A 13,808-nucleotide genomic window follows, 5' to 3' on the forward strand; every position below is an offset into this window, starting at 1 on the left:
GCTTAGTTACATTTGCAATGGTGCCCTAAACAAGTATTCTAGTAAGTAGTGCATATGATCCAAAGAAATGAAAGGTAAATGAACTAAATGTTTGTTCTGAAAAGTTGGAAAGAGTCTAACAAGTTGTGAGCTAGCCGGCTGTATATCAGGAAGACTTTGTCTCCTTTCCTTCTAGGAAGTCAATTTGGAGCACTGAGGTAAGATAATTGGTCATTTTCTCCACCAGGTGAAACATAGATGCAGTCTAAAGCGAAACCCAACATAACAGTGCAAGATACATTGCTTATAGATTTGCAAGAGAAGATGCATGAACAGGCATGAAAACATTTCGAATGGAGGGGAGGTCAAACAAATGAAATAAGAAAGCCTTAATTCTCAAACTATTCTGTGAATCTCTGCCTCCTATTAGTTCTCCTTAGAAATTTCCCTACATTCAGGTACCATTGTAAAGGGTTCGTTTTGATTTACATGAGAGCAGATCATGGATTCTCAGACATTTTGACAGCATGGGCCACATTTTCTTTTGGCTCACACTTTGTCTATGTGGCAACTATAGCAAATACATGCATGGAGAAGTAATATTAGGAAAATATGCTGGTATTGGTCCATGCCCTTCAATGCAATGGAACAGCTGGAAACAAGAAGGGGGAGCCATGTGAACAGTTAATTCTCCACAAACAACCAGAAACTGTTTCACAGACCAGGCCACGGTTTGGGAGCCTCTGACAGAGAAAGAAATAATCAGAATTGGGCAGGTATTGAAATAAATAATTACTTTTGCATTATCATTATAATTACTGAAGTAGTTCCAGCAGTGGGTGAGAGGCTTCGTGGATAATTCAGAAGACATAGTCCCTGCATCAAATGCATAGCAAAAGACCCAATGGCTGGGGGATGAGAAGGAATAAAAAAACAAGTGGCTGAGCCGTGAGGTTTAGCAGGGTCTCGGTGGTTGTTAGTTACACTTTTTCTATTGGAATCGTGAGTTCAAGGCCAGAATGGGCCATGTGATGGGGTATACCTGCACTGCACTGGGCAAGAAGAGGTTAATCGGACACTGTGGGCTAAGGAAGCCACACCTCTCTCTGCTGCTGGGCATGCTCCAAATGGAACCACAGTATAAAAGGGAGCAGCCCAGCTCAGCCTGCTCCGACCACTGAGAAGAAGGAGGTGAAAGGAAGAGGCTGGACAGGTGGCTTAAACAGAGCAAACTGGGTCCTGAAGTGAGCGACTGACCAAAGACGGCAGCTCAGAGTCAGGGAGGAGCAAGACATTCAGGGCTGACTTTTTGTTGTCCCTGTCCTCCTGGAGCTCCCAAAGTCTTTTAACCAACTGTGGGCAAAATCTTGTCAGACCTGCCCAGTGGATCTCCAGCTACTATTGTGTCCTGCTTGGTCTAGATGAATGAATCTCCCATCACAGTCCCTGGGGAATCTGAGCATAGAAAGTAGAACAGAGGACTCAAGATTTGTCACATAGGTTTGTGAACAGGATTTTACCCTCTGTAGGGAGGAACAACTTCATCCTCTTTAAATGCTTCCATTTCTGCATTGGACCATGGCTGCACTTTAACAGTGCAACAAACAGTACACAACAGCTGATGACAAGAAACTGAGAATGCTGTGCCTTTTTCAAACAGATGGGCAGCCTTCAGGCTCGTTTTTAGTGTAAGAAAGAACCTCAGCTCATAAAGAACCTAAAACTATTATTTCATTTATTTTGAGGGCATAGTTATGTGGCAAGCATCACCAACACTGTTTGACCGAGAGTGATGTTATAGTCTCGTAAGTGTAGCTGTGTGAGCCTGGAGCTTCACAAGTAACATGCATTCCTACAGCACCTTCAAGACTACAAAATTTATTAGGTCCTGAACTTCCACGAGTAAGACCCACTTCTCCAGATGATTGGTTGATTTTATAGTCAATTTTGACATTGCCATCCAGCCATGCCCTGCAAATTTGCAGGCAAATTAGCACTGAAATTTGCACACACACACAAATTCCTGCCAATTGGACACTTTAAAATCGGCCTCAAATGAGATCCAAACAAGGCAAGTCTGCCTTGGATGCTGGAGACATGGTTGGCCTGTCCATACCATTTGCATGGGCAGAGCATCTGTGGACCACAATGTGGGAAGGGCACAAAGAGGAGTTCACAGATTTTGCTCTAGTCCCAGTTACTTAAGTTTTACAAAATGCAGTTTCTTGCCCTCCTAGATGCAAAGAGATTGGGTTCTGAAAATGAATGTACTGCTGTTGCACTTGGGCGACAGCCAGCCAGCCACACAACAAGGCCTGGAGGTTTGTGAACGTCTCGCATACCTCTCAGTGAAGAATGCACTTTAAAAACTAGTTCTGGTTACAAAACTATGCTCACATTGTGTAAGAGACTTATTCAGTGTGCCAGTCAGAAAAAAATACTGGATTAACCACCATGGAGACTGAAGTCCCCTGTTTTGCCTTATAACTGGCCAAACCAATGCATTCTAGTCTAGAGGATCTTGCCTTCTAGTTCTAATTGCCTGCTAATAGGCTTCTTTCCTTATCTAGAAACAATAAGAAGTCCTGTGGCACCTTACAGACTAACAGCTATTTTGGAGCATAAGCTTTTGTGGGCAAAGACCCGCTTCATCAGATGCCTGAGTGGTGGGGGTTCCAGAAGAGGGTTTAAAGAGGGAGTCTCAGTCCAGGGGAGGGCCAAAGTTGACAAGGTGTAGTGAGTCAGTGTGGCCTCCTGCAGACCCGGAGGCAGGGGAGACTATGCAGAGGCCCTGGTGGGCGGGGCCAGAGTCAGGAGACCAGAGGCCCGCCCGTCAGAGGGCGGGGCCAGGGGCTAGAAGAGCCAAAGGCGGGACCCAGGAACCACTTGGGGCTGGGCCTCCGGGCAGGGAGGACGTGCCTGCACGAGCTCCTCGGGGCTGAAGGGAGAGGGCCTGCAGCCGCCCGGCCAGGCCGGAGGAGCAGGCCCCCAGAGGCTCCACGCAATCCCGGGTCCGTATGCCCCAAGGAGACTACCCGGACTTCCCGGACCTACCAGGGCCTTCCCGCCGGCGGAGACCCCCCGCCTTGGAAAAGGCCCCGGGAGCGGGCTGCCCCAGAGTCCCGGCGGATCCTTACAGCACTCAGACCCAGGACCGCCTTGCGTCTCCTGTATTGCCGTCGCCTGACTACCCTAACGATGTTGTTATGGACGATTGGCCAGAGCCCCCAAAGGTGGATGTCCCAGAGGAGACCGACCTAGGAGGACCCCTCGACCAGATGGACTGGGACCTGCCGCCAACAGAGGGTGAGGTAGGAAGTGGCCCGGGGAACATCGCTCACGAACCTATGGCAGTGTGTTGCGGTCTGGATCCCCACTGCCGGGGATGCATGTGAGCGACCCCCAGGGCCCCGGGCCGGGTCGCAGTGGAGTGGGAGGGCCTGCGACCCCCTACCCCCTCCCTGACAGGGCCAGCCCCCGCTGAGCCTGTCTGTAACCCTTGTGTTGCTGCCCCGCCCCAAACTGAGGGCTGGGCCGGCGTTTAACCCTTGTGTTGCTGCCCTGCCCCAAACTGAGGGCTGGGCCGGTGCTTAACTCTTGTGAACTGCTGCCCCGCCCTGGACTGAGGGCCGGGCCCAGAACTGTATCATTACGTGGGACTGCTGCCCTGCCCTGGACTGAGGGCTGGGCCCAGAACTATACAATTCTTCTGAACTGCTGCCCCGCCCTAGACGGAGGGCTGGGGGCCCGTATGGTGGTAGTGGTGAGCCGCTAACTGCCCGAACTGAGTACGGGCTGGTGCCCTAACCCCCTTTTTTGTTTGTTGCCGCCCGCCCTAGACCAAGGGGCTGGGCGTCACGGGACGTGTTACACAAGGTCTGTTCAGTCACAGAAGATGAACATTATCAGTAGCTAACATGGAGGTGTGACCATCAAGAGTGGAGAAACTGCTTTTGTAATTGGCCAGCCACTCCCAGTCTCTGTTCAATCCTTGGTTGATGGTATCAAATTTGCAAAAGAACTGTAGCTCTGCAGTTTCTCTTTAGAATCTGTTTTTGAAGTTTCTGACTGAAGTGTTCTTCTACAGGTTTTTGTACGTTACCATTCCTGATGTCTGCTTTGTGTCCATTTATTCTTTTATGTAGAGACTGTCCAGTTTAGCCAATGTATATTGCAGTTGGGCATTGCTGGCACATGATGGCATATATTATATTAGTAGATGTGCAGGTGAAAGAGCCCCTGATGGGATGGTTGATGTGGTTAGGTCCTGTGATGACATTACTGGTGTAGATGTGTGAGCACAGTTGGCACCGAGGTTTGTTGCAGGGATTGGTTCCTGATTTAAAGTTACTCTACGCCACAGTGGTCAGTTATGCTACACTGGGAGGATATTTTTGACTTGAGCTGTAGTAAATCACATGGAACTCACCTACAGGAGTAGGGACATCTCCGGCTGTAGCGGCAGCAGTAAAATTGCCACTCCCGATCAAGCACAGATGGAAAATACTGGCTCTGGAATCCTGCCACCAGCCCATTATTTGAACAGGTCTGATACCTGAGCAAAACCAAAAACAAACACAGCATTAGGTTCCTGGTGTCCTTAAGCAGTTCCTGAAGTTCTTGCACTTTCTCACTGGCGCACCTTTCAGCCAATGGAGAGAAAGGGGTAGGGGAATTGCAAAGGCAAAGAAAGCAGGGATGGAAAAGTGGCATTCAGTCCAGCCCCCTCAACCAACATTGTAAGACCGTCCCCTGCACTGCAATGCCCTAAGCTTTGCCCAATCTAGTTTTAATTAATGGAAGGGCCTGGTGTCATGGATGTTCCTTTGGTGTCATTCAGAGTTCAGAGCTGGTGTTATAGGCTATTGTGTGCCTCTGTGCTTCCTCCCGGATACATGTGCTAATGCCATTCCCCCTGGTGACAGAAGCTCCTGATTCCACACCCTGAAACTCAGTGGCCTGGTTCTCATTTTCACGCAAGTTCTCATTTTACATTGGCAGAGTGGAGTAATAGCATCTTTGATAAAGAGGCCCCCAATGAGAGCTTTGGGCAGGATCACACACTAACAGGCATCAGTGTTCAGGAGGTTTCCTATGAAAGCCCTCTGGCTGAAATCATGACTTCACTGAAGCCAAGAGCGGAACTCTCGTTGACTTCACTAGAGCCTAGATTTCACCCCCCATCTCTGCTTCTGCAAGAGACCAAGCACTTTCTTTCCTAGCAAGAAAAGAGTTATGATTTGAGAGGTGAGATGGCAATGCATAAATAATTGAACCACAGACATACATATCTGTATAGGAGATGACATTAACCTGTGGAACTCATTGCTCCAGGGCATCGCTGAGAAGTCACTTTCACATGCCTCCATCACAAGTGTCCCCAAGGTCTCCTCCTTCCATTCCTGATTCAGTGATTCATCCACATTGCCCGCTTCACTTTTAACAGCCTCACCACTTAGCACACTTATCCCAGGAAATGCCATCAGTGGCGCAGCTATCTTAATGCTAAGCCTAGCTGGGTTGAAGGTTGTTTTTTAAAACTAGGGTACATATGAGGAAAAGAAAGCCCATTAGTGCTTACAAAATTGTTCCCAGTCGTGGAGCTGCACTGTTACTGTAATTGCTGCAGTATGAGTTCCAATTGTTTCCATGCAAACAAGACTCAAATGCCCCCTCTCTACCCCACTGTTAACTCAGAAGCATTGTGGAAATGATGAGCGTGGCAGTGAATATATTCCATATTGTGTTCAGCATAATTCCTGTTCACCCCAGCAGATTGACTCCCTGGGGCAGGGAGTATATGAATTTTTTAGCTCTGTATCTAAAAGCACTATATATGCTTATGGCACATTATTTAGTAATATTTTAAACAAGAAAGCAACACTAATATGATGATTTACATCTTTAAAGTGCTAGGCAAATATTTAACCTGTTACCCCCTTTGAGGCAAAGAAATGATACCATGTTGCCAACCCTAAATAGTTATAAATCAAAAGTCAGGTGAAGATTGCCTTTACAATGTTAACTCAGCACTTCTTTTTCTTTACTCTCTGGTTTTTGAGCATTTAGGTTTCTCTGGGTGTCATATTTCCAAGCTTTTCTCTGCAACCTTGTCAACTAGAAACTGACTTTGATTAAAACGGAAGTTGAGTTTCTCATGTAATTACCTGACTCCATGAGCTGGGGATTTAAAAAAAAAATCAAATATTGCGTGATAAATAGCAGGAGCAGAAACTTTTCCTACTGATTTCCCAAGGAACTTCTCCACAGCCCCTTGTTGTAGGAGCTTGTAAAGTCCCCCAAGTAGGTAACAGTATTACAATAGGATTGTGTATGTGGAGAAACGGAGACATTTTCTGGAGGAAGATTAAAAGACTTGCCCAGAGGGTTAAGTTTGGATTTGCTAAATGAAACTCTTGCTAAATTTACTGAACTAACACCCTGCTGCACGCTCTCTGTGCTCCGTGGACTGACTGCCAGCTCTCAGTTCATTAGCAAATAAATCAGTGTCCTTCTCGTGGAATATACAGGCTCACTAAATCACAGGCACGTCACCTCTGCGGCAATGCATCCCAGAAGCAGTCGTACACTTTGTCCAGAAGCGGATGATGTATTGATTATAATGTACATGCTTTGCTTCTCAGAACTGATAAGGGATAAACTGTGATACTCTTTCAATGGCACCTGATCCTGCATCAATAAAGCCAAAGGAAGCTTTGCCATTAACTTCAGTGAACACAGGCTCAAGCTTATGGAATGTGATCTTTTATATCCAAGAGACTATAGACATAGTAGGATATTAAGGCTGAGCTTTGTCTTACGTGCTTACCCTTCCAGTCTTGCCCTTAATGGGCTTCTGAAGAATCATGCTGTTGAGCCGTATTTGGAGCCCGGTGGCTCAGCAGCAGTATGATGGAAAGGGACCTAGGGGTTATGGTGGATGAAAGGCTGGATATGAGTAAACAGTGTGCCCTTGTAGCCAAGAAAGCTAACGGCATACTGGGGTGCATTAGGAGGAGCATTTCGAGCAGGTCTAGAGAAGTAGTTATTCCTGTTTATTCGGCACTGGTGAGGCCACATCTGGAATATCGTGTCCAGTTTTGGGCCCCCCAGTATAAAAAGGATGTGGATTTGCTGGAGCAGATTCAGCGAAGGGCAACAAAAATTATTAAAGGTCTGGAGCACAAGACCTATGAGGACAGGCTGAGGGATTTGCGCTTGTTTAGTTTACAGAGGAGAAGACTTAGAGGTGATTTAATAGCAGCCTTCAACTTCCTGAAGGGGAGCTCTAAAAAGGAGGGTGAGAAACTGTTCTCAGTGGTGTCAGATGGCAGAACAAGGAGTAATGGTCAGAAGTTGAAGAGGGAAAGGTGTAGGTTAGATATCAGGAAAAACTACTTCACCAGGCGGGTGGTGAAGTGTTGGAATGCGTTGCCTAGAGAGGTGGTGGATTCTCCATCCTTTGAGGTTTTTAAGCCAGCTGGACAAGGTCCTGGCTGGGATGACTTAGAAGGGGTTGATCCTGCTTGAAGCAGGGGGCTGGACTAGATGACCTCCTGAGGTCCCTTCCAGCCCTGTGATTCTGTGTGATTCTGTGAAAGCTGAGAGTATGTAAGGCACTGCAGCTCAAGATGTGGAGGCAGGGGAGTGGGGAGAGTAGGGGCCTCTCCAGCTCTGCTGAGGTTATGCAACTCCTTCCTATCATCTGCTTCTGCCTTGACTTCAGAAAACCCCACCACTCATTTCCTCCAGGGCTTTTGGAATTCAGTCACACTCTTCCCTATGGCTACTAACAGGGGGTAAGCCGTGCTAGTCTATACACTATCAAAACAAAAAGCAGTCAAGTAGCACTTTAAACACTAGCAAAATAGTTTATTAGGTGAGCTTTCGTGGGACAGACCCACTTCTTCAGACCATAGCCAGACCAGAACAGACTCAATATCTAAGACACAGAGAACGAAAAACAGTAATCAAGGAGGACAAATCAGAAAAAAATGATCAAGGTGAGCAAATCAGAGAGTGGGGGGCGGGGGAAGGTCAAGAATTATACTGAAGAATCTAATTGAAGAATCAGAACTTGGCTCAATCTAATTCTTGACCTTCCCCCACACCCGTCCACTCTCTGATTTGCTCACCTTGATTGTCTTTTTCTGATTTGTCCTCTTTGCTTGCTGTTTTTGGCTGTGTCTACACGTGCCCCAAACTTCGAAATGGCCATGCAAATGGCCATTTCGAAGTTTACTAATGAAGCGCTGAAATGCATATTCAGCGCTTCATTAGCATGCGGGCGGCAGCCGCGCTTCGAAATTGACGCTCCTTGCCGCCGCGCGGCGTGTCCAGACGGGGCTCCTTTTCGAAAGGACGCCGCCTACTTCGAAGTCCCCTTATTCCCATGAGCTCATGTAAAAACGAACCCTGCTGCCCCTTAAAACATAAATTAGGACTGCAAGGGAAATGAGCTTCTCTAGGGTGACTAACACAAATGGGAACATTTTGAAAGGGCAGTATATGAAGCAGGCAGCCCGATTCCTGCGGTTGTGTGGTGCTTCCCCAGTGCTGGTCTGCACCAAAACAGTCTTCCACAAATGGATTGCGTCTCGCTGCCAAGATACTAAGAGGCAATTCTTACATAATTGTCTTCCTCAGCCCATGATGTGATCAGTGTTTCAGGATTGTGTGTGTGCGTGTGCTCACGCACATGTGAAAGAGAGATTGACTCAGGAACTGGAGAATCTGTTCATTTGCTATTCCCCACTTCTACTAAAACCCTTTCTCAGAGCCCTAACCAAGGAAAAGCAGCAACAAGCTTACATTAAACTGCACTTTTTTTAGAAAACTTTGTATGTCATACCTGCAAAATAAACTGAGTTTGCTGAAGGCAGGCACAGCAGTGAGTCCATGTAATATGAAGAGGGGCAAGAGGCTAATGACCTCGTGGAAAGGCTTTCTTCTCTTGGGCAAGAGTTGTTTGGCTGGTTATTTTAAACCCGGCCATTCGGTGCAATTTGGTTCATTGCCTCCACAGTCGCTTTTCCTAAATTTTTTTTTTAAATAATCTCTGCCACAAATAACTGAGCAGCAACTGCAGAAGACATGAACTTCACCAGATGCAGAGAAATCACCCAAACCCTTCCTTTTTTGAGGTGGAAAAGTTTTCAGCCAGAACTTTCAAGATCCCCTTCATTGTAAAGGGAACAGGATAGACTTACAATACCCTTGGCTTTCACGTCCCCAGTCAAAATACTTCACTGTGTAGCTGCCACAGTGATGACATAATGAAGTGGGTTTAGCCTATAAATTATTAGAAACTGACACTGTGCCCTGGCCCTCTTGTTACTCCAACAACCCGCCAATGCCCACCTACCAGTCCTTAAGGGCCAGAGTCTGTTACCCTAACATTGGCCGTGTCTATACTAGCCCCAAACTTCGAAATGGCCATGCAAATGGCCGTTTCAAAGTTTACTAATGAAGCGCTGAAATACATATTCAGCGCCTCATTAGCATGTGGGTGGCCGCAGCACTTCGAAGTAGGTGGGGTCCTTTTGAAAAGGAGACCCGTCGGGACGAGCTGCGCAGCGGCAAGGCGCGTCAATTTCGAAGTGCCGCGGCCGCCCACATGCTAATGAAGCGCTGAATATGTATTTCAGCGCTTCATTAGTAAACTTCGAAATGGCCATTTGCATGGCCATTTCGAAGTTTGGGGCTAGTGTAGACACGGCCATTGATTAATATCTTGTCCCCCAGTCTCAGAGAAGCCAGTGGAGCCACTTGTGAAGTAAGGGTTCTGCTCGGCATAAATAAAGGTGCCAGAATCTCTCCTTTCAAAAAATAGGTCCCAGTTCAGCAAAGTCCCCATGTTTAACTTTAAACACATGCATAGATTTTGAAGCTTGGAAGGGACAATTAGATCATCCAGTCCGACCCATTGCATATCACCATACTCTGTGCTGCTCGAGCCGGAGGGGAGTGCCTCTCTCCGAGGTGCTGCCTCTCCACAAGCCGTGTCAGCTCCCTGTACAACTGCCCTGAGTCCCTGTGTGGGGCTTATTAGGCAGCTGTGCAGCTGCTCAGCCAGACAGTTTAGAGGGAACCCTACTAATGGGTAATCTCTGGTAAGCTTTTAGCATTTCCATGGGAACTTTTACATGTTTTCTCTCTAATTGTTTTTAACCTCAAGAATAAATGTGCTTACTTAGAAAGAACTGTGTGGTATTTTGTCACAGTCTGAAAAACATTATTCATAGCCCTCAGAGAAAAAGCAGTGCTCAGTTGTTATCCTTTAGGCAGATTGGCTTGCTTGGAATATCTTAATGTAAGATGGGGAGCTGCATAGCCTTAAAACCGCTGCTCCAAAGGGAGAGGGGCGTGGATCTCTGCCTTAGAGAGGTGACAACTGGGTGCCAGAAATCTGTAGTGGTGGCCTCAAGGGGCCTTAGAGGGGGAATATCAGTACAGTTACCTTGAAACTGTGATAACAACTACCTGCTAATATGTTAAAGGGATATCATGCAGGAGAGTGATACATTTATTCCAGGGGCAATGGGGCACAGGAAGGGCCACACAGAGGGACAGGGTTAATCCAGAAGCACCCCATTTAGCAATTAAAACTTTAGCAGGGGCATAAGGGCGAGATGCACTTCCCGAGTCCTACCACGATTCTTTTATCATTTATTCTCAGTAGTTACTGAGAGCGGGATCAGAAATAATAGATGTCAACTGCAGCTTGGCAAAATGTAGATTAAATTTTTGGGAGAACTTTTCAGCTTTCTGTTTGTCAGTGGAGCAGGCTGTGGAATCTCTGCTGCTGATGAGATGCAAGGTGAGGCCAGACTCCATCTCCTCACGGCATGAAATGGATCAGATCATCCAGCCGGCACAAGCAGAACTGATCAATCAGGAGACCAAAAGGGACACACAGATGGCCAGAAAGAGACCCACCATACTACAGATTGTTATTCATAATTTTTGTTCACACACAGTTCCTGGAAGGACGTATGTTTTTAATAGTGCAAGCCCAGTAGAGAGCCGGTAAAGAGAGGTATATTGATAGAGAAAAGGCAGAAGGATGGGATTTTCAAAAGCCCTAAGAAAGTGAAGAGCACAAATCCCAAGGACTTTCAGTAGTGACTTAAGTGCTTTTGAAAATCCCACCTGAAATTCACAAGAAAAAAGAAAAGGCTCAGTATAGAGATAAGATAGTTAAGAGAGGCACATCCAAAATAGATAAGGTGGATAGAAAAGACAGTTCAGTAGAAATATCTAAGATAAATAAAGGATGGAGATATGATAGGTAAACACATGAAAAGAGAGCAATATCTAAGAAAGGTAATTGATAGTTAAAAAAGGTGGGAGAGAAAAGAAATGGAGACAGGAGAAGAGAAAGTGTAAGCAACAAACTAGAAAGATCTAATAAGTAAAAAAAGAAGGCATAGATGATATGCAGAGGGTTCAGAGTTCTGATGATGAATGATGGATCAACCAGCATCAGAAAACATTTTGGGTGCATCTACACTTGCATTCCTCATTCAAAAGAGGCATGCAAATGAGGTAAATCAAAAATGCAAATGATGTATAAATTTGCATATTTGTTGGCTCATTTGCATATTCTAATTTCAAAAGAGCTTCTTTCAAAAGAAGAAAGTCAGTGTAGATGCTGCTCTTTCAAAAGTAAACCCATCTTCGAAATAATCCTTTTCCCCTTTATTTAATGGGGAAAAGCATTCTTTTGAAGATGGGGTTTACTTTCAAAAGAGCAGCATCTACACTGGCTTTCTTCGTTCAAAAGAAGCTTTTTCAAAACTAGAATATGAAAGTGAGCTGCCAAATATGCAAATTTATACCTAATTTTGCATTTTTGATTTGCCTCAGTTGCACACCTCTTTCAAAAGAGGAATGCAAGTGTAGATGCACCCTTTGTGTAGAATGACACAATATCCTGTTTGTGAGAAATGACTTCAGCAATTTCTGTCAATGATTGTTTGAGAGGAAAAAAGTTATCTTTATTTTTAAAGAATACAAAGAACTCAGTCAAAATCACTATGCAATATATGCAACTGACACCAAAGTATGAAAAGGACTGGGTAAATACATTGTAACTATCACAGTCTCCTGCTTATTCTTCCCATTTCTTTCTTTTTCCTTCCCCTCCCTTTTTCTTCTCAGTCTTATTCCAAAGTGAGTCTTAAAGAGTCAATTTTCTTTTTAATTAGCAATTGCATCAGCCATAAGAACTTACCACAGGCTGCATTGAGGAGCATGAATCATTCAAAACACAATTCAAACCCCTTGAAAAATCAAGGGTTTCACATTTCATTTTGAAGTTTTGAAACTGTTTACATTTCATGCAAAACCTGCAAAAGTTTTTGGTCTTCACTTAATTTTTGGGGCCAAATAATCTAAAATGTTTGACATTTTTGAACTGACTACATGAACATTTTCAACTTGTTTTCCATTTCATGGCAATAACATGAGAAAATGAAATTTTTGCATCATGTAATGATCCCACATGCATAGCCCTTGATATTCCCATGGAACTTTGCCACTGTCACCTCCAAATTCTTACCTCTTTTTGCAGAGTTCTTCTCATAAGCACAATAACATATATGATTAATTACAGCTGATCATCTTAGGCTTTCCATAGCATGCTCAATCATTATCAGATAATTAATATTCACTATCATCATCTTAGACTAGCATACATTTTTGGCCCCTGTAGTACTAATGAGCCAGCCCCAGAAACCAGCCCCATACTGGGACCAAGCCAAAGTCTTGAGCAATGGAAAGCTACAGAGAAAAAACAACGCCCCAGAAGGAAGAAGCTTTTCCTAATGGCTAGAATAGGAGATGGGTAGTCAGGAATTTTGGGTTCTGTTCCTAGCTGTGGCTTTGATTCCTTCTATAGCCTAGGGCAAGCACCAGTCCCTGTCTGTGCCTCACTCTCCCCTTCTGTAAACTCAGCAGCCACAATGCCAAGCCACCTGGGAGATGAGGTGGTGAGGCTAAATCACTTAATGTTCACAAAATGCATTAGACTTCTCCGGTGGAAAAGTGCTATAAAACTTAAAGTTTAAAGTAGGATCACTATCACATTATCAGTGTGCATCATTACTAATCTGGCTAAGATAGTCATTTGTAATGGCTAAGCAGATAATGAATGTGCCCTTGCATTATTGCCACAGAGCTACTGTGTACCCACCAGCTTGGGGCATTGCCATTTCTCTTTCAAAAGGTAGTTTAACAGTACCCTACCATTCCGTTCCAGCTCTGTTGATCTCTTCCCACCAGCATTCTGTTGGTTCCCCAAGACTCTGGGGCGTAGGCATGCAGGCATAGTTCCACAGTCTGTCATAGCCTTCCTTCTTGCTGAAAGTGCTCCGTGCTGCCATTATCACCTGGCCAGGGGGGCACTGGAAGTTGAAGCCCTGGCGATACACATTGACCCACCCATCATTACCTCCGTAGTCATAATTTTGATAGTAATCTCCATACTGGCCCCAGGCCACTGTCATCAGCGGCAAAAACACACAGAGAAGTACAAGGTCCATGCTGACTATGTTTCTGCCTTAGCTGTGCCCCACTGATTTGTTGTGCTGGCCCTTTTATATTGCTTGTAACATGTGGCTTCCAGATGTTTCATATCTAGATCCAAGTGCAATGTGTCATTGTTTAACACAAGTTCTCTGACCTCAGATATTGGCTACAGACACTGTCAATTACTTTTAAGCTGGAATTCTTCAAACTCAGTAATTCTTAGGAGCAAAGAAACAGGGTAAGCTTTCTTATTGTAACTTTCTGTAAAATTACTATCTATAAATGTTGTACATATAAAT

The 13,808-nt window shown here is 45.2% G+C and overlaps 1 protein-coding gene across 1 annotated transcript in view; it reads right to left on the reverse strand.

The window, feature by feature from the left end:
• DPT (dermatopontin) overlaps positions 1-13,533 on the reverse strand; it is a 33,151-nt gene extending 19,618 nt beyond the window's left edge. The window contains exons 1-2 of the mRNA XM_074983546.1: positions 13,228-13,533; positions 4,409-4,534 (exon numbers count right to left, since the gene is read on the reverse strand). Of these exons, the coding sequence (XP_074839647.1) occupies positions 4,409-4,534; positions 13,228-13,523 (422 nt within the window). The 5' untranslated portion in view covers positions 13,524-13,533. The remainder of the gene's footprint in view (positions 1-4,408; positions 4,535-13,227) is intronic.
• Positions 13,534-13,808: the final 275 nt, after the last annotated feature.

The sequence above is a fragment of the Carettochelys insculpta genome, chromosome 1 (genome assembly GCF_033958435.1).
Source record: "Carettochelys insculpta isolate YL-2023 chromosome 1, ASM3395843v1, whole genome shotgun sequence".
NCBI classification, from domain to species: Eukaryota; Metazoa; Chordata; order Testudines; family Carettochelyidae; genus Carettochelys; species Carettochelys insculpta.